General features: G+C 39.1%; 1 protein-coding gene and 1 pseudogene across 1 annotated transcript in view; one reads left to right on the top strand and one right to left on the bottom strand.

Annotated features, from left to right (window-relative positions):
• Positions 1 to 24234, bottom strand: part of DIP2C (DIP2 acetate--CoA ligase C (putative)) — a 213468-nt gene that overhangs the window by 155305 nt on the left and 33929 nt on the right. Inside the window, exons 4-5 of the mRNA XM_027775359.1 lie at positions 12724 to 12849; positions 1351 to 1560 (exon numbers count right to left, since the gene is read on the bottom strand). Of these exons, the coding sequence (XP_027631160.1) occupies positions 1351 to 1560; positions 12724 to 12849 (336 nt within the window). The remainder of the gene's footprint in view (positions 1 to 1350; positions 1561 to 12723; positions 12850 to 24234) is intronic.
• LOC102502156 (methylmalonic aciduria and homocystinuria type D protein, mitochondrial pseudogene) lies at positions 3505 to 5969 on the top strand (annotated as a pseudogene).

Raw genomic sequence — 24234 nt, 5'->3', positions numbered from 1 at the left:
AAGAAGGGACTGTGGCATGGCCATCCCCCTAAGGGGTGAATTCTTGCTTTCTGTCTCTCTGTCTCTCTTTCTGGTGAACGCACGCACCCTATAGCAAAAACCTCTCCCCCCCAAAAAAAGACCTCAACAGTTATTAATGAAAGAAGTGAGACCTGATTAAACTCTCCTGGTAACTGTCCAAATATCCTGTTTTGAATACAAAAAAGGCCAATGCTTTTCACTTAGACTTCATTCAGTGAGTACCAACAGGACTAAGACTGAAAGTGTCCATTTGAAACTCCTCTGACCATCTGTCAAGGAGTTGATCTATAAATAAAAACTGCAGGTGACTGAAATCTTCATGGATTGTTTAATTCATTCATTACATTTGCTGTTTCCTAACATGGGTTTCCCCTGCTTTGACATAAGGCTTTCCTGCAGTATATCAGCTGTGGCTGGGGCAGAGGGTCTGTGCTTATACCTCCTGCTGTCCTGCAGCAGCCTCATGTTACCCACTCTTCTCCGCATTGCTGTTTCAATGGGGCAATCACACAGAGCCAAATTCTACCCAAGCCATTCACTTTACAACATTCGTTATTGAGATGTTCAAAAAGGCTGAATCTGTAGCTGAAAATGGTCCAAACAGATGCAGATGTCTGATGTCTCCCCTTCAGACTCACCTGGGCATCACGAGTGACAGGTGCCTGGCTGTGGAGAGGCAGAGTAACATGCAGCTCACCGCCCACTGTGGGTGCAGGTCACCCAAGGCACGCCAGCTCCTGCCCTCTAATAACTCTTCATCACCTATTCTGCACTGTTTCGGAACATCTCAAGGAAATCCTTTGTAATGTTATGCCTTTTTTGAATATAGAGGGTTTCCCTCACTATAGAACCTACACACATATGGAACGAAGCACCCAAGAAATGTGAACACCAGCTGCAGAGATGTGATTAAACCTCACCTTCCTGAAAGATTCCCAAAGAAATGGCGACTCAGCTTTAAAATTCTGTCTTGTTTTTCAGCACTCCTACAATTTCACTGAGGAGCCTATTCAGTGTAACTAAATAGATAGGGCTGCAAGACTCCTTAATTAACAAGAAAGCATTCTTTTATGAACAGGGAGCTCCTAAGATTCCACCTGGGAGATACTGGGATGGTTAGAAACAGTCAAGCACAGGTTGACTGTTAGTTTCCTGAGAACAGTAAATCGGAAGCAACCCAGGCACGAGAGGGCTCTGCACTCTGCCCATTGACAGATTCTACAGCATGACACCAAAAAAAGAATGCGGCTGCTCAGTGGTCCCTGAGCTATCAACGAGGACAAAGATACCAGGAAACATGCAGACATGCAGCCAAGCAGGTGCACTCACCTATGTGGGTCTGGGCCATGACATCCGCCAGCCTGTGGGCAGCTCCGCTACCCCCGCTCTGCGTGGACGATGACGAGGTGGTGGACGTGGTGGAGCCGTGGATGGCCTGGCTGATCCAGTGCTCCATGTTGATGCTGCCTTGGCTGGAGGTGGGGGTACCCTGGGAGTCGCCCTGCACTGATCCTTCATCCTCTGAACCAGAAGAGGTATCTGCAGATACAAATGGATGGTGTTTGCTTTCTCTCCCAGCAAAGAAACACACCCCACTCTCGATGTCGCTCCAAACACTGCAAATAGCCTTACTTCATACAGTAACTGTTCAATGACCTTTTGTTTCAAATACTCTTGAAAAGTTATACCATTTTCCAGATAAAGGATTTTTTTGGGTATAATTTTTCATCTAAAACACCATAAATAAGTATGCTGTGAAATGTTTATTTTGGCATTATAATCCCAAGATTGGCATTATAATCCCAAAGACAAACTCACTGATTTCCTCCACACATTTGGGAAGAAGACATATTACTATTATTATTATTATTATTTTGTACACATATACTAAGCGACAGGATAAAGACAGCATCTCTTCAGGACAAGTATAGAATATGTGCTCCACTCATGTTTTACAGTGTGACTGTCTTTAGGCCTGTTAGTCCTGACATCACTTTCTGGGGAGTAATTCATTTTTTAAGTTCAGTGTGAGTGCAAGAAACCCATGCACTTCCTCAAAGATTGAGCTACTGATGAAAAAATGGCGGAGAATAGTGCACCCTTCTAGGAGCGGCGCAGTGCCTCCCCACCGGGCCTCACACTCCCAGGTCTCTGCCATCACCTGTGGTGCATAAGGTAAACCTTCATCACATGGCATTTTATGCCCAAATTAAATTTATTTACTGTACAGTTTTCATTTCTGACAAACTTTTCTCATTATGTGGTTGATTTATTTTTCTATCTGTGAAAATTGGGTATCTTGGGTTGAGATAAAACTTCAATTTTCTTTCATTGAAATTAATGAAACTGTTTTTCATTTAGTAACTTTTCACTTAGCAACAAGGGTTTCAAGAATGAATTCCTGGCATATTTGCTATTTAAACTTGAATATAAAAATGGCATTTAGGATCCCACCTCTACTGAATTATGTGAGATAAACAGGAGGAAAGAGGCATTAGAACCACCCCAGAAATTTTAATAAGAGCAATGACAATAATTATAAAGAATGTCTTCACTGTTATCTTATTATTATTATATAACCTATGCTGTCTGAAAATTATTTAACAATTTACTTGTCAGAAATTTGTTAGAAAGGTAACATTATTAGGATCCTGAAAATCCTTTCCTCCCACCCTACTTTTTAACATAATATATAATTATACAAAAATTAACTTTAAACATTTTATGTATTCAGACTTAAGGCTTTTGAGAAATGTATAAACTGCTATATCCATAAGAGACACAGACATTGCCCCAAAAGTCTCACACTCTTACAATCCTACTTCTACTCTGGCTCTTGACAGGAAAACTACAGAACTCTCATGATATGGACACAAAAATCCTCTGTGAATGATTTGCAAACCAACTGAGCAACACATAAAGTGGATAAAACACTATGACCGAATAGTGACTAGAATTATCACTATGAAAAGGATTTAACAATTTAAAATTGCATTCATGATGTATACCGTATTAGTGGAATAGGGGCGAAAAAATATTTGCATAAAAAGCACAGCACCAATACAGAGTGAAAACCCTCTCTATATCAGGAATACAAGGAATTTTTTGCAACCTTTTAAAGACCATTCATGAAAAGCCCCAGGACAACATTTTTATTTAATAAAAGAATGAATGCATTTCCTCAAGATTGAGAACAGGGCTAGAATTCCTTTCCTTGCCACATCTACTCAACAGTATCAGAAAACTTCTAGCTGTGGAATAATAATAAATAAAACAAGACACCCTTGGCTCCTGGTTTCTTCATCTATCTTTAAAATGCATCGCTTCAACATCTAGTTCTTCTTTTTTAATGACACTGACATTTCTCCTTCTATGAACTTTTTGATTGTAGTGGGTCCCCTGACTGATCCAGGATAATTGCCCGGTCTCTTTATTTGTAATCAATCATATCTGCCATGTCCTTTTTTACCATGCAAGGTTAACATGTTCATAAATTCTGGTGATCAGGACGTGAATAGCTTTGAGGGCGAGACACTGTCTTCTACAGCCATCATTAAGAAATGCAAAGACAACCCCAGTCATTCAGAATGGCTAAGATTAAAAAAACAAAAAATGATAAGTGTTGGCAGGGGTGTGGTGAAAGGGGAACTCTCTTACACTGCTGGTGGGAATGTAAATTAGTCCAACCACCGTGAAGTACAATTTGGAGATTCCTCAAAAATCTACAAATAGAACTGCCATATGATCCAGCAATCCCATTTCTTGGCATCTACCCAAAGGACAGAAGAATTCCTCATTGGAAAAGTGCTTGCACATCAATGTTTATTATTAACCCAAATGCCCCTGTACGGCTGAATGGATTGAAAAACTGTGGCACATATATTCTATGGAATACTATTCAGTCATTAAGAACAACAAAACCCTGGCTTTTGACAGAAAGTGGAGGAATATGGAAGATTTACTGCTGAGTGAAGCAAGCCAGGCTATGAAGGAGAGACACTGTATGTCCCCACTTAATATATACTGAATGTCTGCACTCTATAACTGAAACAGACGGGCTAAAGGATGTACAAACACAAGAGATGGATGTGAATGCCAGATGTGGTGTGTGTGTGGAGGAGTGGGGCCAGAGGAAAAGCATTTGGAGGAGAGATACAAAGACAGTATTGTTGAGACAGGGAGATAGTGTTGTTATATTTTGGTCAACTCGACTGGGGAGACATGTTCACATATTAAAATGATCACCTTGTAAGCTAAATAATATGATTGAATGTATTAAAAAAATGTAAATAAAAATAAATAAATAAATAAAAGAAATGCAAAGACATACCACAGTTTGCAAATTGTACACTTGTAAAAGACTTATATTCAGATAAAAACATATAATCCAATAAGAATGCAAACAATGTGCTTAACAAGGAGAGGGGGAGGAGCAGGTGGCCTATTGGCTAAGGCACTGGATTCCATATGGCCAACTACACAGTTTGAGCCCTGGACCTGGAGTCTTAAAAAAACATGCCAGGATCATATGCATGGGTGCCAAAATCCTGAAAGGAGAATGAAGGAGAAGGGACTGTGGCATGGCCATGCCCCTTACAGGGTGTGATTTCTCACTTCCTCTCTCTCTTTTCTCTCCAGTGAGTGTACATGTCCTATAGAAAAAAAAAAAAAAAGAAAAAAAAACTAAAAAAACTAAAAAGAACAAAATAATGATAATAAAAATAAAAATGGGATAAAAGACATTTTACCAGTGAATGTGTACAAAAAGCTAATAAGCACATTAAATATGCTTAGCATCATTAGCTGTTAGGGAAATACAAAGTAGGACCATGATGAGATACTATTTCACATCCACCAGAATGACTATAGTAATAATATAGGTTAATACCAATTGCTGGTGATTATGTGGAGGCATTAAAACACTCACAGGTTGCTGGCTGGAGCATAAAATAGTGCAGCAGAAACATTCACATAGTTCCTTAGAATAACAAACTTTCAATAAGACTCAATAATTCCAGTTGGAGGGATGGTGAGAAGAGTCAGGAATAACCTTATACAGTGAAAGCTAGCTTATGATCATCCCCTCCTCTAGAAAAGGCAAATGTGCTCTGTAACACAGCCAGACTGGTTTCCCAAATCCCAAAAGTTTACACTTTGGTTAAAAGGATGATCAATCCCAAAGCCTTTTCACCTGCAGGATCATCAGTTTCTGAGGAGTCTCATGTGGCCACTGCTCCTCCAGCAATGCGTTCCCAAACAGTGTGGCCTGATGAAACTATGCAACCATTTGGACCTCATGACCAGAGATGTGATTGTCACCTTACTGGGACTGCTTCACAGAAGAAAAAACACGTTCATAAAATACTGTACAGCAGAACCGTTATCAAGTGAAAGACGTGAGTTTGTAATGGCACACTGTGAATGAATTTCAGGGTAATGATCACCTGTCGAACGAGAAATTAACAGCACAGAAACTTATTTTAAAAGTGCCAGAGTACAGTGTGCAATCCAAACATGTCCAGAATGGCTGCAAAGAGATTTTAAATCACTATTTCTGGAAGTGGCTAATAGCAAACTAATGATTCTGAATGTAACACAAAAAACTAAAACAGTATGATCATGTGGAGTGAAGAGGTAGAAATTCAGAGAGAAACGCTCTTAGAAAAGTTTATCAATAATGCTAGGAAATTTGCTATGCTCTTCGAGCTGAAGGCTTTTGGGCTGACTTTACTGACCTATCATCTGGGTTAGCATTTTTTGAATCATGTTCAAACAACACTCTTCTTAAAACAAATGAATGCTACAGACAGTAAGGAGTCATTATTGATGGCCCTGGCGGCTGTAAAGTAATTTGTCATAATCTCTGGGGCAACTATGTGGTTGTAGGAAGTATCTTCACTAATGCAACATCAGACAGTCCTGTTATGAAGCAATGAAGTGGGAACTAGCAGTAAAGTCAATTTATTTGACTTTTTGTACTAATTGTATGTAACATTTGGGTTGATCTATAATCACCGTCAAAGATTTCCAGTTTTAAAAAAACTTAGGTATTTATTTCAACATTTACAAATATATAACACTGGCAAGAGATTTGAGATTTAAAATCATAAACATTCGTATTATCATCGAGTATATGTTGAGCACATCCACACTGTATAAAATGCAGTCATTAACCTGTAACCAGGGTATGAGCTCTTATTGTACTTGCTCCCCTATATTGGAAAAACCTGTTCTAATTCTTTTTCTCCAGAAATATTGGGTTGTGGGAAAAGTCATGATGCATTTTTTTTTGAGAGGTTTTTGTTATAGGGCACGTGCACTTGCCAGACAGACAGAGACAGAAAGTGAGAAATCACTCCCCCAGGGGGGATGGCCATGCCACAATCCCTTCTCCTCCATTCTCCTCTCGGGATTTTGGGCACACACACACGTGCCCGGCATGAGTTTTAAGCCACCGGGTCCGGGAGGCGAATCGTGGTCGACTACATGGGAGTCCAGCGACATAGCCATTACACTAACTGCCAGTCCCATGATGCATTTTCGCATAGAAAAACATCATAACTTTTCTGATGACCAAATAAGTCACAATTTGGTTATGATAAAAAGAACTAATTCCACTTCTAGGAATCTAAGATAAATTAAATGGTTGGCATATACAAAGATATGCACATAAACATTTATAGCAACATTATTTATAATAGCCCCAAACTGGAAATAATGTCTACAGATATCAGCTAATGAATGAATCAACAAAATGTGGTATACTCACCTAAGAGAACACAAATCACTGAAAGACTGGAGGATATAGAAGCATGGAGAACAGTTGTGGATACTGGAGACAGTGTGGGAGGAGGGTGAGAGGGGAGGGTGACAGGAAGGGAATCAAGGAGAAAAGTAGAGAGGCAAGACATTTAAGGGACACAGAAATGGAAGATAATGGAGGATTCTCTGTTGATACTGTGTATGATAATATCTTCAACTGGACTGGTGTGCAGTGTATTCATGCTGGGAAAATTCATTTTACAAGCTGTGGTGATGAACAGTAATTGAATGTATAAAATAAAATAAATACAATAATATGAAATGAAACATTCATTAGTTGTACTACTAATACATGCTACAAACATGGACAAATCTCAAAAACGTAATGTTAAAGAAAATTCAAAAAAGATATATTTTATGATTTTATGTATACAGTATGTTTTAGAAAATTTAGAGAGACATCTAAAGCAAACCAGTGTCTTCCTGGGGCTGCAAGTGTCATAAGATGAACTGCAAATGAGTGCAAGGAAACTTTTCAGAGTGATAAAATGTTCTAAAACTGGATTATGGCAATAGTTGTACAATCTATACATTTACTAAAAATAATTGAATTTTACATTTATAACAGATTTTTTACAGGACATAAATTATACCTCACAAAAGGTGGTGAATGTAAATACACGGTCCATAATAGTTGAGTGTAATAATTCTGTAAATATTATCTACATCAAGCTACAATGTCCTTTTAAAAAATCTAGTAATATATCATTTTGTTGTCTTTGAAATTAACATAAATTTATTAACTTTATATTTAATGTTTTTGCTATATATTTTTCATTATTTTTAACCTTTTTATGTTTAAAAATGTCCCTAACAGATTGCATATCGATGTATCGTCTTTTTCATCCAGTCTGATGATCACTCTTATAATTGTGTGTTTGGTCTGTTTACATTTATTATAATCATTGATATGTGTGGGTTAAATTCTAACATTTTGTTGTCATTTTCCTTTTATTCATGTAGTGTTTTATTCCTTTTCACTTTTCTGGCTTTCTTTTTTATTATCTGGGCTGTTTTTGTAGAGTTCAATTTTAGTTTCTATTATATTTTTACCCTTTACCTCTTCTCTCTTCTAATTTTTCAGTATTCACTCTAAGGTAAATAGCATCCATCCTTAATGACACCTATATTTGAGTCAATTTTGTAACTTCACTCTTCAAATTTGAAAATATACAGAACAAGCAGATGATGCAATGGTTACGTCGCTGGACTTCACGGTCTGAGTTCCGGACGTGGCGACTTAAAATTCATACCAGATGCATGAGCATGTGTGCCCAATATCGCAAGAGGAGAAGGGATTGTGGTGTGGCCATCCCCCCAGGGGGTGATTTTTTGCTTTCTGTCTCTGTCTCTCCAGTGAGTGCACATGCCCTATAGCAAAAATCTCTAAAAAAAAAAATAATAATAATAATAGAAAGAAAGAAAAGAAAAATACAAACTTCTTCCTTTTCTACTCACAACACGACTGATACTACTCATTTCCTACTTTCTACTTCACAAATGTAATAACACAGCAGTATAATTTCATCCACCTTTTCATGTAATTTGTGCAACTGTTATTTCAAAGCAACTTGCAATGGCCAAACAGCCTATTTACCCAGCTATTTGCTATTTTCAGTGTTCTTGTTTCCCTTTTATATATCTAAATATTCATCTGGTATCCTTTGTAATCTGCTTGAAGAACATATGTGTAGTGGAGTTCTGCTGGTGACACATTCTCTCAGTTGTCCTGTAGCTGAATACAAGGAGTCCTCAAAGAGTTGACGGAAAATGTGTATTATTTAAAAAAAACTATATATAGATTTACAAATTCTTTTTTTGAGTTCTCCAACTTTATTCTTTTATTTATTTATTTATCATCATAATCTTGTTTATATTACACTGAATTGTATATAACTTTACAGTGTATTACACTGCTTTTTCAAAAGGGAATGCCACGCATGTCAGTGAATACGGAGACATTAATCTTCCTGCTTCACCATTCAATAACTTTTCATTGTTTTCCCCAATCATTATTATTATTCCAATTATTTTTTTAAACTGTCAATCACTATTTCTCATTTTGCTTGTAAAAAGACTTTACCCATCATGAAATACTTCTCAGACCAATCCAGTTGAGAATACTATACATGTCATGATTGACAGGTAATAAGCCATATCTGTTCCCCACTAACGTCCTGCCTCTCGATTGTTCTCTTGCTATCTTTCTCTATCCTCTTCTCTTCATCCCCCCATTCCAAACTGTCTTATTCTCGTTAAGTACTTTCACTGCTTTTATGTCCTCCAATATTTCGCTCTCTACCATAGAGTGCGGATAGTCGGTATATATTAAGTGGATACATACAATATCTTTCTTTCATTGCCTGGCTTACTTCACTCAGCAATAGATCCTCCATAAACCAAAACAGACTCATACTTTTAATTCTATTTTTCCATAAACTTCTTGAAGTCCCCTTCTACATTACTTTGTCCATATAATTAAAGGCTATTTTGATTGGATATGAGTTCAGTTTTTTTCTTTTTTTAATATCAACTTGAGAAATTTGTTACACATTTCTTCAGATAGTTTTTCTGCTGTTTTCTCTCTCTTTTGTTTCTGTGCATTCACATTGTGCCATGGATGCTTGAGGTCCTACTAATGTTTCCTTAATTTTGGTCTCTGCACTTTTTTGGTTTGAGATTAGTTTCTGTTAATCTCTATCAAAGATCACAGAGTCTAACCTCCTTCTTTATCCAACCTGATGTTAAGTCTATCCAACAATATTTCATTCTAGTATTGTACTTTCAATTCATTTCTACTTAAAAAAAAGGAGAGAGAAATTTGTTGCTGTAGTTTCATAGTAGTTTCAGGTTTGCAGCAATACATGAAAAAGGTATAGTAATATCTCCTATATCCTCCACTCCTATACATGCATAGCCTCCCCCACTATCAACATCCCCCATCAGAGTAGTACATTGTTATAACTAAAAAACCTACACTGACGCATTATGATCACCCAATGTTCATGGCTCATCTTGGGGTTCATGCTTGGTGTTGTATAAGGGACCTCAAGAAGTTCATGGAAAAATGGAAGCAAAATATGTGGTTATTTTGGTGTAAAATTTTTTGAAACTTTTTTTTATAGTAAGCATTTTCCATGAACTTTCTGAAGACTTCTTGACCATTCTACGGGTTTGAACAAATGTGTAATGGCATATATCTACCATGACAGTGTCATACAGAGTAGTTTCACTGCTCTTACGCTCCTCTGTGCTCCATCCGTCAATCCCCCTGCATCCTGGCAACCACTGATCTTTGTACTGTCTCCATATAGTTGTGCCTTTTCCAGAATGTCCTATACTACAGTTGAAAATACACCATATGCAGGTTTTTCATTGACTGCTTTCACTCAGTAACATGCCCTTGTTCCCTCCATGTCTTTCCACGGCTTGATGGCTCATTTATTTTAGTACTTAATTGTACTGCATTGTCTAGATGTATCACAGCTATTTATCCATAAAGGATGTCTTGGTTCCTTCCAAGTTTTGGCAATTATGAGTAAGGCCATTATAAAAATCCATGTGCAGGTTATTTTGTTTGTTTTGTTTTGGAGTATATATATATGTGTATGTGTGTGTGTGTGTGTGTGTGTGTGTGTGTGTGTGTATGGACAAAGACATTTGTACAAGGTTTGCTTTACATCATGAAAAAATGTCTCTCATCATGTATGACACTGTAAAAGCACTTCTCAGTAGACAGAGTAAATATGAGAAATAATCACATACACGAGTAATTACATTGCTTCCTACATTTTAAATTCATGATCTCTTACAAAAAGTGATTCAGAAAAATGTCCATTTCCCCAAATACTGCCTAGTTACAAAGATTTCATTAAAGATATTTCAAGTAGATTTGTTATCCTTGAAAAGTCCATTATGTTTGTTATGAAATGAAATTTTTCACATATTATAAATTTTGGCAAATTATAACCATCAACTAAGTAGGGTTAAGCATATTTTTAAATAGTCTTAAATTATGTTTTGTGGTTTAGCATAAAGGAAGGAAGGAAACTACATAAACAAGTCAGCAAAAAGAACTTTGTCGCCTGCAAGAATATTCTATTATTGAGATAGAGAACATTTGGTGGACTGTCTGGAAGTTCAAAATACAGAGTATATACGATTACATTCTGTTCTATAAAGCTCAGCACTTCCACTTTAAAGGTATATAAAGTTGGCTTTAAAAAAGAGAGAGAGATTTTTGGTATAGGGCATATGTGCTCACTGAAGAGACAGAGAGAAAGTGAGAAATCACCCACGGAGGGGATGGCCACGTTGCGATCCCTTCTCTTCCATTCTCCTCTTGGGATTTCAGGCATGTAGGCACACATGCCTGCCATGAGTTTCATGTCTCCAGGTCAGGGACTCAAACCATAGTTGACCATGTGGAAATCTAACACCTTAACCACTATGACACCTGCTGGCCCCTATAGTTGGATTCTTCAGAACTGTTGAAATAATACTGGTAGATACTTAAACACATCTTTGAAATGAAGTGCATCCTTCTATCCCTCTCACTACCTGTCAACACTCAGGGAAACCTTCAAAACATAAAAGTATTTCAAGATATGTTGTACCCATTCAACTATTCTTTTTTTTTTGGGGGGGGGAGGTTTTTCTCTATAGGGCATGTGTGCTCGCCAGACAGAGAGAGACATAGAGACAGATAGTGAGAAATCACCCCCCAGGGGGGATGGTCACACCGCAATCCCTTCTCCTCCATTCTCCTCTCAGGATCTTGGGCACGCATGCACACGCGCCCGGCGTGAGTTTTAAGCCACTGGATCCGGGACGCGAACCGCAGTTGACTACGTGGGAGTCCAGCGACACAGCCATTACGCTAACTGCCGGTTCCCAGCCATTCAACTATTCTTATTATACCTTAACTTCCTCTTGGTGGTGGTGGTGTTGGGGGGGTGACATTTAAAACTGTTGGAAGTGATATGCAAGGTAACTTAGGTTTGTAGGGCAGACAGACATGAATACTACTGAACCAAAATCCTAGGAACAAAACATCAAAGTAGGTTCAGTCCTTCAAGTTTTTAATAGATACCTAGATAGTTTACTTTCATGCTTCACTTTGGTTTTGAAGATCATGAGATAAAGCTTATACTTCTTTACACAAAGTAAACTATAGAATTTGAATAGTTATATAAAATTTAAGATTAAACAAAAGCAGTATTATATAACAGAAACATAAGTGGGCTATTCCTTCAACCACTTAGATCTGGGTGGGCAGTCCTGTAAACCACCAGCCCACTGCCAACTTGTATAAATAAAGTTTTATTGGTATACAACCATACTCATTCACTAATGTATAGCCCATGGCTGCTTTCACACTGTAACAGCAGAACTAAGGTGTTGTGAGAGAGATCTTATGGGGTGCAGAAACTAAGATACTATCTAGCACTTTACAGGCAAAATTTGATTATTTGATTCAGGGAACTTCTAAATTGTATAACTCATTTAGTTCCTTAAATAATACAATATATATACACCAGTCTAAGCAGAAGGAAATTCCAACTTAACTTAGAAATATAAAGGTACAACTCTATAGGAAGAATTAAATTTTAAAAGACTTTTAAAGTATGTATGTATGTACCATACTTAAAGAGTCTTGACAAGAAGCTTATAAAACATTTATACAGATAGATACATAATAATGTTCATTTCCCTTCCAAATTTAATTTATATGCCATTTTTGGACTTCTTGCTCACAATATCTGAATTACAGCACCATTTTCTGGAAGCTAAGAAGATCGATTGCTGGGTTAGTAGTCAATTAACTCTGAGACAAGCTTATTATGCATACGGAGCAGAAATAGCAAATGTGTTGCTCACCTGGAGGGGTGTAGGCATCCATCGAGGTCTGCACAACCAGGGACCTGCGTTTGGAAGGCATAGGCACTGCCATCTTCCTCTCTTTGTGTTTAGCGAGAGCTGCCTGCACAGCTTCCGTATGAACATCTGGAACAGAAGAGAGCACAATCACGCTGTTGTTCAGCTAAGGTCCTGAAGGTCCTGCCTCCTCTCCTGCCTCTCTTACCCATGGTTTGCTGAAACTGACAAAAGGACGGGCAAGGATGGAGAAGAAAAAAATTTGAAAGCTCACTTAAAGGACATTAAAATGTAGTCACAGACTTTAAATTCACCTCTTACCAAAGAATTTGGGGCTGGGGGGAAGGCTCAAATAGTGGCTTTAAATTGCTATGAGCACTTCCTTTCCTTAGGGTGCATCAACCATGATCTGTAGACCTTCCTTTATAGGTCATATATTCAACCTCCTAATTCATTTCAACACACAGCGGAGGGAAGTACATACACCTTACAACTCATTACTGAAGTTACCATAGCTCACGTTTGCTGAGCACTCAGTTAGAGGCAGGCACTGTTAGGTATTTGATGGACGTCAACCTGTTACACAGTTCTACAATGTATACAGAATGTCTGCTTTGTAAGGTCACACCTGAGGGCTGCAGATACAGTGAGGAAGTAGATATGGCCACTGTGTTTTATACTCAGGCTTTCTAACACACAAGAGATGAAGGACGATCAGACAGGGCAGAGAATTAAAATAGGTTATAACAGATGAATTTTGAAGCTTCCTGGAATTGTTAAGCTAGAAAGAGTTCTCTTGGGGCAAGCAGCTGGCATGGCGATTAAGGCACTGGATGGCCACATGGCTGACCGCTGTTCAAGTTCCGGACCTGGTGGTTTGCTTTCTCATTTTCCCTCTGTCTCTGGCAAATTAAAATAATAGCAATAATAAATAAATAAAATTAAATAATTTTTTTAAAAAAAAGAAAAAAAGAGTTTTCTTACTATGAAATCTAAATAATAAAAATGAATTAGTCGTTCCTTGGTTGTTAAGATGTGAATCTCTGAGGCCTTGGGAAAAACCCTGAAGTGTGGACCAGAACAATGTTGGCAGAAAAAAACACTACACGCCAAAATGGCCAGTGTGAGTAAAGTCTAGGGGAGAGGGCCTCGCCAGGATGTGGATTAAGGACATGGCAGTCTAGGTCTTGTCTGACAGGGAAGCTTTCACGGTTCTGGAGCCGGAAAGGATGTGATCTGCTTTCTGTCGTGGTGGGACATTCTGGAGGCTTTGGCAAAGATTGCAGGAGAAGCTGGTAAACCAGTAAGGAGTCAGAGTCCAGATGATTTAGGAGGACCCTCTCAATACTCCAAGCAATTCTGAGGAGGGGGTACTCCTATTAGTACAGTTTCAGAAGTGCATAAACAGAGGTGGTGAAACTCTCCCCTAGTTATAAGGCCGGTGAGCAGAAGCTCTAGGCTGAGAGCCCAGGTGGCTGTCTGCAGGGACTTCACCTCCACCATACCCTGACCCTTCCAATGGTCTTTCATGATCCAACAACTGTGTGGCTTCTTCATGAAATCTTCCCTAAAACACCCTAATCCACTTGGTTCTCTACTAGCTGTTCCCAGAGGATCTGGTTAACACACCAGAGCAAGGTTCAGTCAACCACGGTCTTGAGCCAAAATGTCTTTTTGTAAATGGTATTTTCCTGGGACATAGCTACACTGTCCATGAATACAGTCTACAGCCACTTTCACTCCCTAAAAACAGAGCTGAGCAGTGTGATGGATCACAAGGGTTCAGAGAGTCAAAATACTCACTACTTGGCCCTTTATAGGAAACACTTTGCTGACCCGTTTCAGAGCGGAGTGCACACCACACACTCTCCACTAAGGAGACCATCTTATCTTCTTCGACCTATGTGGGTACTACTCTTCTCCTTGGCAAGAATCACAGGACTTTTGGATAAAAACCTAGTTTTCTGGCCACTCTTTTTCACGTTCCTGTATCAAAAACCAATAACTGATTTGGATTCATGGCTTAAAACTGAAGGGCTCATCAGTGAGGGAGAGAGTTCATTAATTCTCCATTAATCAAACACTTTCAATTTTGTCTATTCTTTTCATCTTTTTGAACGAAAGTTCAAATTTACAGAAAATCTACAAGCATAGCCCAGGTAATTCCCATGTAACTTTTTCCCAGATTCACCAACTGTTTGCATTTTACTCCATTGTTTTCCTCTCTTCTCCCTCCTCTTTTCCTCCTCTATGTGTTATTTTTATCCTGAATCATATGAAAATAAATTCAGATACCAGGTAGCAATATATCTAAGTATTTCAATGTATTTCCAGAAAAGAAGGATATTCTCTTTCATAAATTTTCCTTAAAATCAGGAAATTGAACAATATCATACTATTAATATTATCTAACCCCAATCCATATGCAGATGATATTTATTGTCTTTAGTAAAATGCTTTGTCTTTTTTTTTTTTGTCTTCCTAATCCAGAATCATAAATTGCACTTAGTAGTCAACACTGTTGTACCAATCTTCAATCTAAAACAGTTTCTCAGCTTTAGTGTTCCTTGAAATTGAACATTTTAATTCAAGCCATCTAGTAGCTTGTTCTTCAATTTGGGTGTTCTGAGGTTTCATGTGATCAAAGTCAGGTTGTACATTTTAGCAGGAACACCACAAAAGTTTGTCCTCTTGGGTATGTTATTAACCTTGATCATTGGTGAAGTTTGGGTTCACCAAGTTCTTCCATTGCAATTAAGAAGTAATTTGCCAGGGAAAATCTGATACTATGTACATATATTCTGCTTTTCATTAACTGTGCAACTACTAGTTTTAGAACCCATTGATGATCTCCTAACTACCATTCTTTTTATATCATTAAACCCTCTACATTTGTTTTACTCACGGAGTCTGATTTAATGGATTAGAGTTCCTAGTCACTGTCTCTCATTTTGATACTCAAATTGCTCAGATTTGATATAGAAGAGTCCTTTTGAGCTGGCCTGTGTTCTTTTGATGGGTTCTACATCATTTTCAGCACTTTCTCATTTTCTGGTACAACACAATGTCTCAGGTCATTTCATGCTTTACCTGCCCTGGCATCAGAAGACTTGGCTCTGGTAGTATTGCTCATGGAAAATGTGTATTAAGAAAGGAATATGCAGAGATTTCTGAGTTTTTACACCAAAATTGTTGCTATTATGGAGAAAGTGTTAGTGATCTAGAGAGAAGATCAAACAGCATGATACTCCCTTAAGTCAATGCCTCGTCTGAGCAAAGCCATAACTCTCCCTAATTCTATGAAGGCTGAGAGAGGTGAAGCAGCAACAACAGAAAAGGCTGAAGCTAGCAGAGTGGTCCATGAGGGGAAAGAAGCCTTCTCCATAACCTAAGTGCAAGGTGAGGCAGCAAGTGGTACTACGGAAGCTGCAACAAGTTAAACAGAAAATATAACTAAAATAGCTGGGCAAGGCGGCTACTCTAACAGTGGAATTTTCAAGGTAGATGAAACAGCCTTACACTAGAAAAGATGCCACCTAGAACTTTCACAGAGAGAAGTCAATATCTGCACACACGCACCTGGTGTGTTTTAAGCCACTGAGTCTGGGACTTGAACCACAGTTGACTACGTGGGAGTCCAGTGATGTAACCATTGAGCCAACTGCTGGTCCCTAGGGCTCTTAAGAATTATGCTAAATATAATCTGCCAGTGGCCTATGAATTGAACAAAACCTGAAGGACGGCTGTTTAGAGTATGGCTTAATGAATATTTGAAGCTCTCTGTTGTGAACTATTCTCAAAAAAATGTTGCTTTCAAAGTATTACTGTTCTGGGCCGGCTGGTGGTATACCGTGGTTAAGGCAGCCAGATTCCATATGGCTGATTGTGCAGTGAGTCCCAGACTGGTTAACTTGTGGGTGTATGTGTGGGCAGGGCTCAAAGAAGGGAATGATGAAGGAGAAAGAATTGCAGCATGACCATCCTCAATGAGATGCTTTTTCACACCCCCCCCACTCTGCTCCAGTGAGAAAATTAAAATATATTATATATTACTGCTCACTGACAATGCACCTGGTCACCAAAGAGCTCTGATGGAGATTAGCATTGTTTTTTTTTTTTGGAGAGATTTTCACTGTAAGGCGCGTGCGCTCGCCAGACAGACAGAGAGAGACATAGAGACAGAAAGCGAGAAATCACCCCCCAGGAGGGATGGTCACGCCGCAATCCCTTCTCCTCCATTCTCCTCTCGGGATCTTGGGCACGCACACGCTCCCGGCGTGAGTTTTAAGCCACCGGGTCCGGGACACGAACCGCGGTCGACTACGTGGGAGTCCAGTGACATAGCCATTACGCTAACTGCTGGTTCCCGAGATTAGCATTGTTTTTATGCCTGCTAATGCAGCATTTATTCTGCAACCCATAGACCAAGGAGTCATTGCAACGTTTTTTATTTTTTTTTTTAATTTGCTAGAAGGCCCATGCATTCATCAGAGAGGGAGGGAAAAGGAAAGGGAGAAAGTACCTCCGCAGTGGGGCAGGTCACACTATACTCCTTTCTCCTCCATTTCTCCATCGCATCAGGATTTGGGGTATATACACACATGTGCCCCATGTGCTTTCAACCCACTAGGGCTAGGATTTGAACCACATAGTTGGCCATATGGGATCCAATTCTCTTAACCAGCAGGCCATGCGACTGGCCTCATTTCAACTTTCAAGTCTTATGAGTTACAAAATACATTTTATAAGACTAGAGTTGCTATAGTGATTTTCTGATGGATCTGGGCAAAGTCAACTGAAAACCTTCTAAAAAGAATTCAACATTCTAGATGCCATGAAGAACATTTGAGATTCAAAGAAGTCAAATGCTTAACATTACCAGGACTTTGGAAGAAGCCAATTCCAATCAGAAGTATTTGATAAAGCAGCATGGTTTCAGAGCACTGATTCCCATTTTAAATGTTCTACTGTGGTTAAGATAGCATACAACATCATATGCTTCAAAGAAATCTTTTGCAGAAGGGAGAATCAATTGAAGTGGCAAACTTTTCTCATTTTAAAAAATTGCTGCAGTGACCCCAATCTTCAGCCTCTACTGATCAGTCAGCAGCCATTAACCCTCCATCAACAAAAAGATTACCACTTGTTGAAGGCTTAGATGACAGCATTTTTGAACAATAAAGTATTTCAACTAAGGTATGTACATTTTTTCCAGACATGGTTATTACACACTTAATAGACTACAGTATAGAATAGGCATAACTTTCACACATGCTAGGAATTCCCTAAAATATGTCTGACTTAGTTTATCGCGATATTTGCTTTACTGCAATAGTCTGCAACCAAACTTGCTTCGTTTCTGAGGTATGCCTGTAAAAAGAGCATCCTGAAGACTCCATCAGACTATATACTGAACAAAATATTAATTTTTGTTATTTTTAACAAAAAATAACAGGCTATTCTCTCCCCAAATTGTACTTTAGTGCCTGGTTATTACAAATCCTTAAACAGCCCTCAGCATAATCAAAAGAAGGCCAAGACGTGGAGCCCAACATGACCAAGAGCATTCTCTGCAATGCTGAACACAATGTTTGAATCATAATTTACCTCCATGTATTAAACTACTGGACCCAGTCTGACTCAAAATATCCAACCCAAACAGAAATTTTAGACTTAAAATAGTGATTGGATGGATAGATCTTTGCAGAAAGACATTTTGAAATATGGTAATTAATGGGGGGGGAAGAAGAGACCAATCTCATTTCACTGTGTGCATCTCCTGGTTCTTCTCGCCCTCCTGTCCACCTCAGCAAAGCTGGACAAACTTCTAGCTCCCTACTACAGAGAGAACACCCAGCACTGCCCCTGGTGAAGTCCTCTGCTAAGAGGTCCAGTGTAGAATGCTACATTTCTAAGAGCCAGAGGGTTGACTCCCACAGGCAAGTAAGGAGAGGGGACAGGATGATCTGACCCTGGGCAAGAGGAACACAGTGCAATCTGTCTTCTCTGATGACCAATGCTAATGGTACAGAGGGAATGCCCCAGGCCACACTAACTGCCTCAGACCCAGTAAAGGAAACAGGGATGGATGAACGCCCAAGGTTGAAAAAGGAGTATGAGCTGAGAATAAAGAAAAAAATTTATAGTTTTTGGCTTAAAGCCCAGATCAATTCTAAAAGAGCTCATGTGATTAAGGATTTTCAGCAAAATATAGTAGCATGGGTAAATAGGTTGTTACAAAACAATAATAATAATTGGTATTAAAGTTCAGCATCACTTTCATAATATGAGTCTATGAATGAAATTCAGCAGCTGTGATGCATCAGAAATCCATTAAGGCATTTGATTAAGTGCCACAAAATTTTAATTACAAATGTCCCAGATACAGTTTTAACCCAGCCACAAGAATTAGAAACAAGATGAGATGAGAAGCTGTCAAGGGGAAATAATGAGAAATAGATACCACCCGCTTGTAGGGGGAGTTATTGGGCAGGAATATAGAAGACTCAACATATATACATGAATGTCACCTTCGGTTGTTGTTGTTTTGTTTTGAAAAAGGTTTTTGCCATAGGGTGTGTGCATTTATCAGTGAGAGAGAGAAAGTAAGAAATCACCTCCAGGGATGACAGCCACACTAGAATCCATTCTCTTCCATTCTCCTTTTGGGAGTTTGGGTATGCACACATGCACGCCTCGTGTGATACTCAAACTGCCAGGACTGGGACTCAAACCACGGTTGGCCACATGGGAGTCCAGTGCCTTAATCACCATGCTACCTGCTGACCCCAGGGATGCTTTTGTACCTGAGAAGTACGTGAATCTTAAGGCCAGGACCAGAATGCTATGGTTTGTATGTCACCCCCAGATTTTTGTGTTGAGGTCTGGTTGTGACAGGATTAAGAGGGTAAAAACTTAATCAGATTATGGTGTTAAAAGGAGGGGCCTTTGGGAGGATATTAGGATTAAGGTCATTAGGGCATGTCCCCCATGAATGACTCCTGGGTTTATAAGGCAAGGGAATGAGACAGACTCATGGGCATAGACACTCTGCTCTAGCCCTTGTGATGTATTCCTTCAGGACTCTGCAAGACTCCAAAATAGATGTAGCCCCCGGACCTCCAAACGGTGAGCTGAATAAACCTCTGTATTTATAAGTCACCCAATTGCATGTATTTTCTATTAACAACAGAATGAACTAAAATAAGTACTAATACAAACAAGTACCAGAAAGTGGTTAAAGACATTTCAGCCTATTAAGAGGCTAGGAATGGAAGCTTGCAATTTTATGTAAGTGAAAACAATTTTAGTTTGGGATTCCACAGTGGCATTAATATAGTATCAAAGCAAAGAAAAAAGGGGAGGGGGGAAGGAAGTACTGAGTTAGAAAGAGATGGGGGCGGGGGCAGCGGCGGATGGCGTGGTTGTTGAGGGCGCTGGACTCCCACGTGGCCAACCAGTTTGAGTCCCAGACCTGGTGGCTTGCTTTCTCACTTTCTCTCTCTTACTCTCGCATTCTCTCTTACTCTGTCCTCTGGTCAAATTAAATGAGCAAAGTTAAATAAAAAAAATCTTTAAAAATAAGAAGAAAGGGATAGGGAATTAGATATGGCTGGAAAGGGCTGTTAGAGGAAGACCAGGCACGGGGCAACGAACAAAGAGCATACATTTGAAGCTCATGGTACTGTTGGACTGTGGTGCGCCATGGAAAATGTGCTGCGCTTTTCCCTCTAGGGCCAGGGAGGTCTCTCATTGGAGCTCCTAGGAAGCTGTCTAGTGGGTATGGGGTGGGGGGCACTATGGATGGTCATGTGTCTGGAGCCCAAGAAGCTGGGCACTCACAGGGGACTATGTGCAAAGTTACCAGGATGAAGAAATAGAAAACTGCAGCTCCTGACATGCTTCCACTATCCTTTATTGTCACAGCTAACCCATGTAAAGGGCTCAGTTCCACTATTTTCAGAGATGGCAATACAGGATGAATTTGGAACTGAGAAGGAATATGCTGACAGTGGCACATTTGGTGATATAAAGCAATTTTGGCTGTCTACTTCCCGCCTGTAGGAAGTTATGGATTATTCTCTTAGGCTTTTTTGTTCAAATAACTCAAAGCCCTCACCTATTTTTTCCCTTTATTTTTATTTTTTTCACTTCATTTTCTTTTATACATTTAATCACATTATTATTTGCCTTACAAAATGGATATTTCAACAAGTGAACATTTCTCCCTAGTACAGTTGATAAAACTACATCTTCAACAGATAATACCCCATTTCTTTGTCCCATTAATGCTTTGCCTCCCTATTTTTCTTCTAAATGTTCTTCCTCAGACCCTCCTCTTTCACACACACTGTATCTGGCATTTACATCTATATACTGTGTTTCTATGTCCTTTAGTCAATTAGTTTCAGTCACAGAGTGTGGACACTCGGTATATATTAAGTGGGACATACAATGCCTCTCCTCACCTATTAACAGAAAGGAATTATTTAAGATCACCTTCCTGTAGCCTTGAATAAACAGTTTACTATTAACAATAAGGGATTTGTTGGGTACTTCTTAAATACAGAGGGCCAAACAAATAGGTTTGCTAAGAGGTATTTCTTTAGCAAAATTTAAAAACTACCAAAAATGAGACTAAACCACTTAGCATACCACAAAGGAATTACAAAACAAAAAATATTATGTCCTCCTGTAATAATTTATTAAAAGCTTACTACCTTAGCACAAGGATGAAGCCTTTTTTTCCTGCAAACACCTCCTCCTGAGATAATCATGGTAACTGACTAGTTTGCAAATCCACTCAGTCCTTTCCTCCAACCTCAATGAAACATGGACCTGACCCTACTCTGACTCCTGACAATGTCTCTAGGTTCAAACTCCTCAAAGAAACAGTCAGAGCTGCTCTTTCCTTTAAATTCCATGAGCTAAGAGTCTATTTGGTCATCGGAAAAGTCATGATGCATTTTTGCATAGAAAAATATAGAAAAAATACATCATGGCTTTTCTGACAACCCAATATGTTACTGACAGGAAGTTACATGGGATCTAGTAACATGCAATGTTCTCAAATTTCTGGAGAAACAAAATGCTGGGTCAAGAGCCTAAGCTTTGCTATCAAAATCTGGGTTCTGCTACTGAGAAGGGCTTTTCTGACAACCCAATATGTTACTGACAGGAAGTTACATGGGATCTAGTAACATGCAATGTTCTCAGATTTCTGGAGAAACAAAATGCTGGGTCAAGCAAGAGCCCAAGCTTTGCTATCAAAATCTGGGTTCTGCCACTGAGAAGTTGTATCAACACTGAATAAAATATTTAATCCTTAGGCCAGCATGTGGTTAGAGTAACTGGATCTCATATGGCCAATTACACAATTCAAGTCCAGGACCTGGTGACTTGAAAAACATGCTGGGTGCATATATGTACATACCGAAAATCCCAAGAGGGAAATGGAGGAGAAGGAATTGTGGCATGGTCATCCTCCTGGGGAGTGGGGGATAGTGATTTCTCTTTTCTTTTCCCTCTCTCTCTGGTGAGCATGCACACACCTTATAGCTGATTAAAAAAAAAAAAAAATCCAGGGACCAGCAGGTGGCATGGTGGTTAAGGCACTGGACTCCCACTTGGCCAACTGTGGCTCAAGTCCCAGACCTGGTAGCTTGCTTTTCTCATTTCTCATTTTCTCTCTCTCCCTCCCTCCCTCCTTCTCTCTCTTCCCCTCCCTCCCTCCCCCTCCCTCTCTCCTTCTCTCTATCTCTATCTCTGTCTCTCCCTGTGACAATTAAGTCAGATTTCAAGTACTCAATAATAAGCTCATCTGTCCTTGGGCACTGATGACAAATTCTTGGACCTATTATCACCATGGAGCACAGACTCTGTAGATTCTCAGGTAATATGGGCTTACTCCGATGCAGGTGTCCCCACATGGCCATATATCACAGACCACAGGGTAAACCTACAAACAACACATTTGCACGGCAGAAGGAAGGCAAAACTGATTGCCTTCACATGGGTAGGAGCCACTGAACAACACTGTTATACCAAACCTCGGTCTAGTACCTCACAGATAAATCCCAATGGACAATGTCTGGGTTGTAGGTCCTTTCTCTTCATGAGACGCCTGCATTTTAACCAACTGTAAAAAGTTTAAGTGTGTTCACAAAGCAAATACGAGCTTTTAGTATACTGACTAGGAAACTCTTCTCTTTTGCTTTAACTAGATTACAATTTGCCTCACTCTAGAAGAAACTAGTAGCCTGCAGAACAATGAACAGTATGGAATATTTTGAGGATAAAGATATAAAGACACAGAATACCTTTATCTCTTAAGAGAAAGGCATAGTACAAAAACCCACCCTTCATGCCTGATACTATTATTTATTCCAGAATATTGTGTTTAATTGTGAGTTTAAATCTTTTTAAAAATTAATTAATAATTAAATTTACAATTAAAGTGTGAATTTATTTTGGTACAAAAACGCATTTCCATAAGGATATTGTGGATTTAAATCTTGATAAAAAAAAAAAAAACATATGCATCACCCTTCATTTCTCTCTCCTGATGTCATAAAATCACAATCCCTTTTCTAAAGCTTCTGCTATTCTCAGAATTCACACTATTTTTTAGTGATCGACTTTTGCTATAGAGTGTGCATGTTCACTGGAAAGACAGAGACAGCCAGAGACAGAAAGCAAGAAATCAACCCTGCCATCCCCGCCCGGGGAGATGGCCACACTGTAATCCCTTCTTCATTCTCCTCTGGGAATCCTGGACATGCACGCACATGCACCCGGCATGAGTTTTAAGCTGCCAGGTCTGGGACTCGAACTGTGGTAGATTACATGGGAGTCCAGCAACATAACCATTAAACTATCTGCATAATGTCTGTTTACCACTTCAGAAAGTTTGTGGAAAAATGGAACTAAAGTGTGAATCCTGGTGCAGACATTTTAAAAATCCATGCAGCTTTTTTCCTAAGACACATCTTCATGAACTTTCTGAATGTTCCTCATATACTAAATGATACGTACATGGACAGTGAGGGGACGGTTATCTTACTTCAAAGACAATGGTAAAGCAACAGGAGAGAATGTTTCTCCTAGAAAGACACCTAAATTCAAAATAGCTGAGGATCTAAGACCTCAGGTCTTAAAAATCAGATTGCATGGGTTCAAATCGCAGTTCCTCTGTATGAACTTGGGCAAGTTACTTATCCTGTGTCCCACTTTCCTTAGGTGAAATTAAGAAGAGTACCTGTCCTACCAGTAGCTATAAGAATCATTAAAGGCTGAGGGCGGAGCCTGGCACATGATAAACATCCTGAACATACTACTACTCATTATTTTTTATTTCAATTTATTTATTTGCATTCATTCACTGTACATCATTACAGCATACAAAATGAGATTTTCCATCCAGAGTACACTGTATATTGTCTCAATCAAGCACATCAACAAACATGTTATTGTCAGCAAATTATCTTCCATTTCTTATTTTCTGTATGTTTTGCT

This window comes from Tupaia chinensis, unplaced genomic scaffold (assembly GCF_000334495.1).
Source record: "Tupaia chinensis unplaced genomic scaffold, TupChi_1.0 Scaffold000052_1, whole genome shotgun sequence".
Lineage (NCBI taxonomy): Eukaryota > Metazoa > Chordata > Mammalia > Scandentia > Tupaiidae > Tupaia > Tupaia belangeri.
The sequence above is the reverse complement of the archived record's forward strand: the minus strand, read 5'-3'. Positions and strand labels throughout refer to the sequence as shown.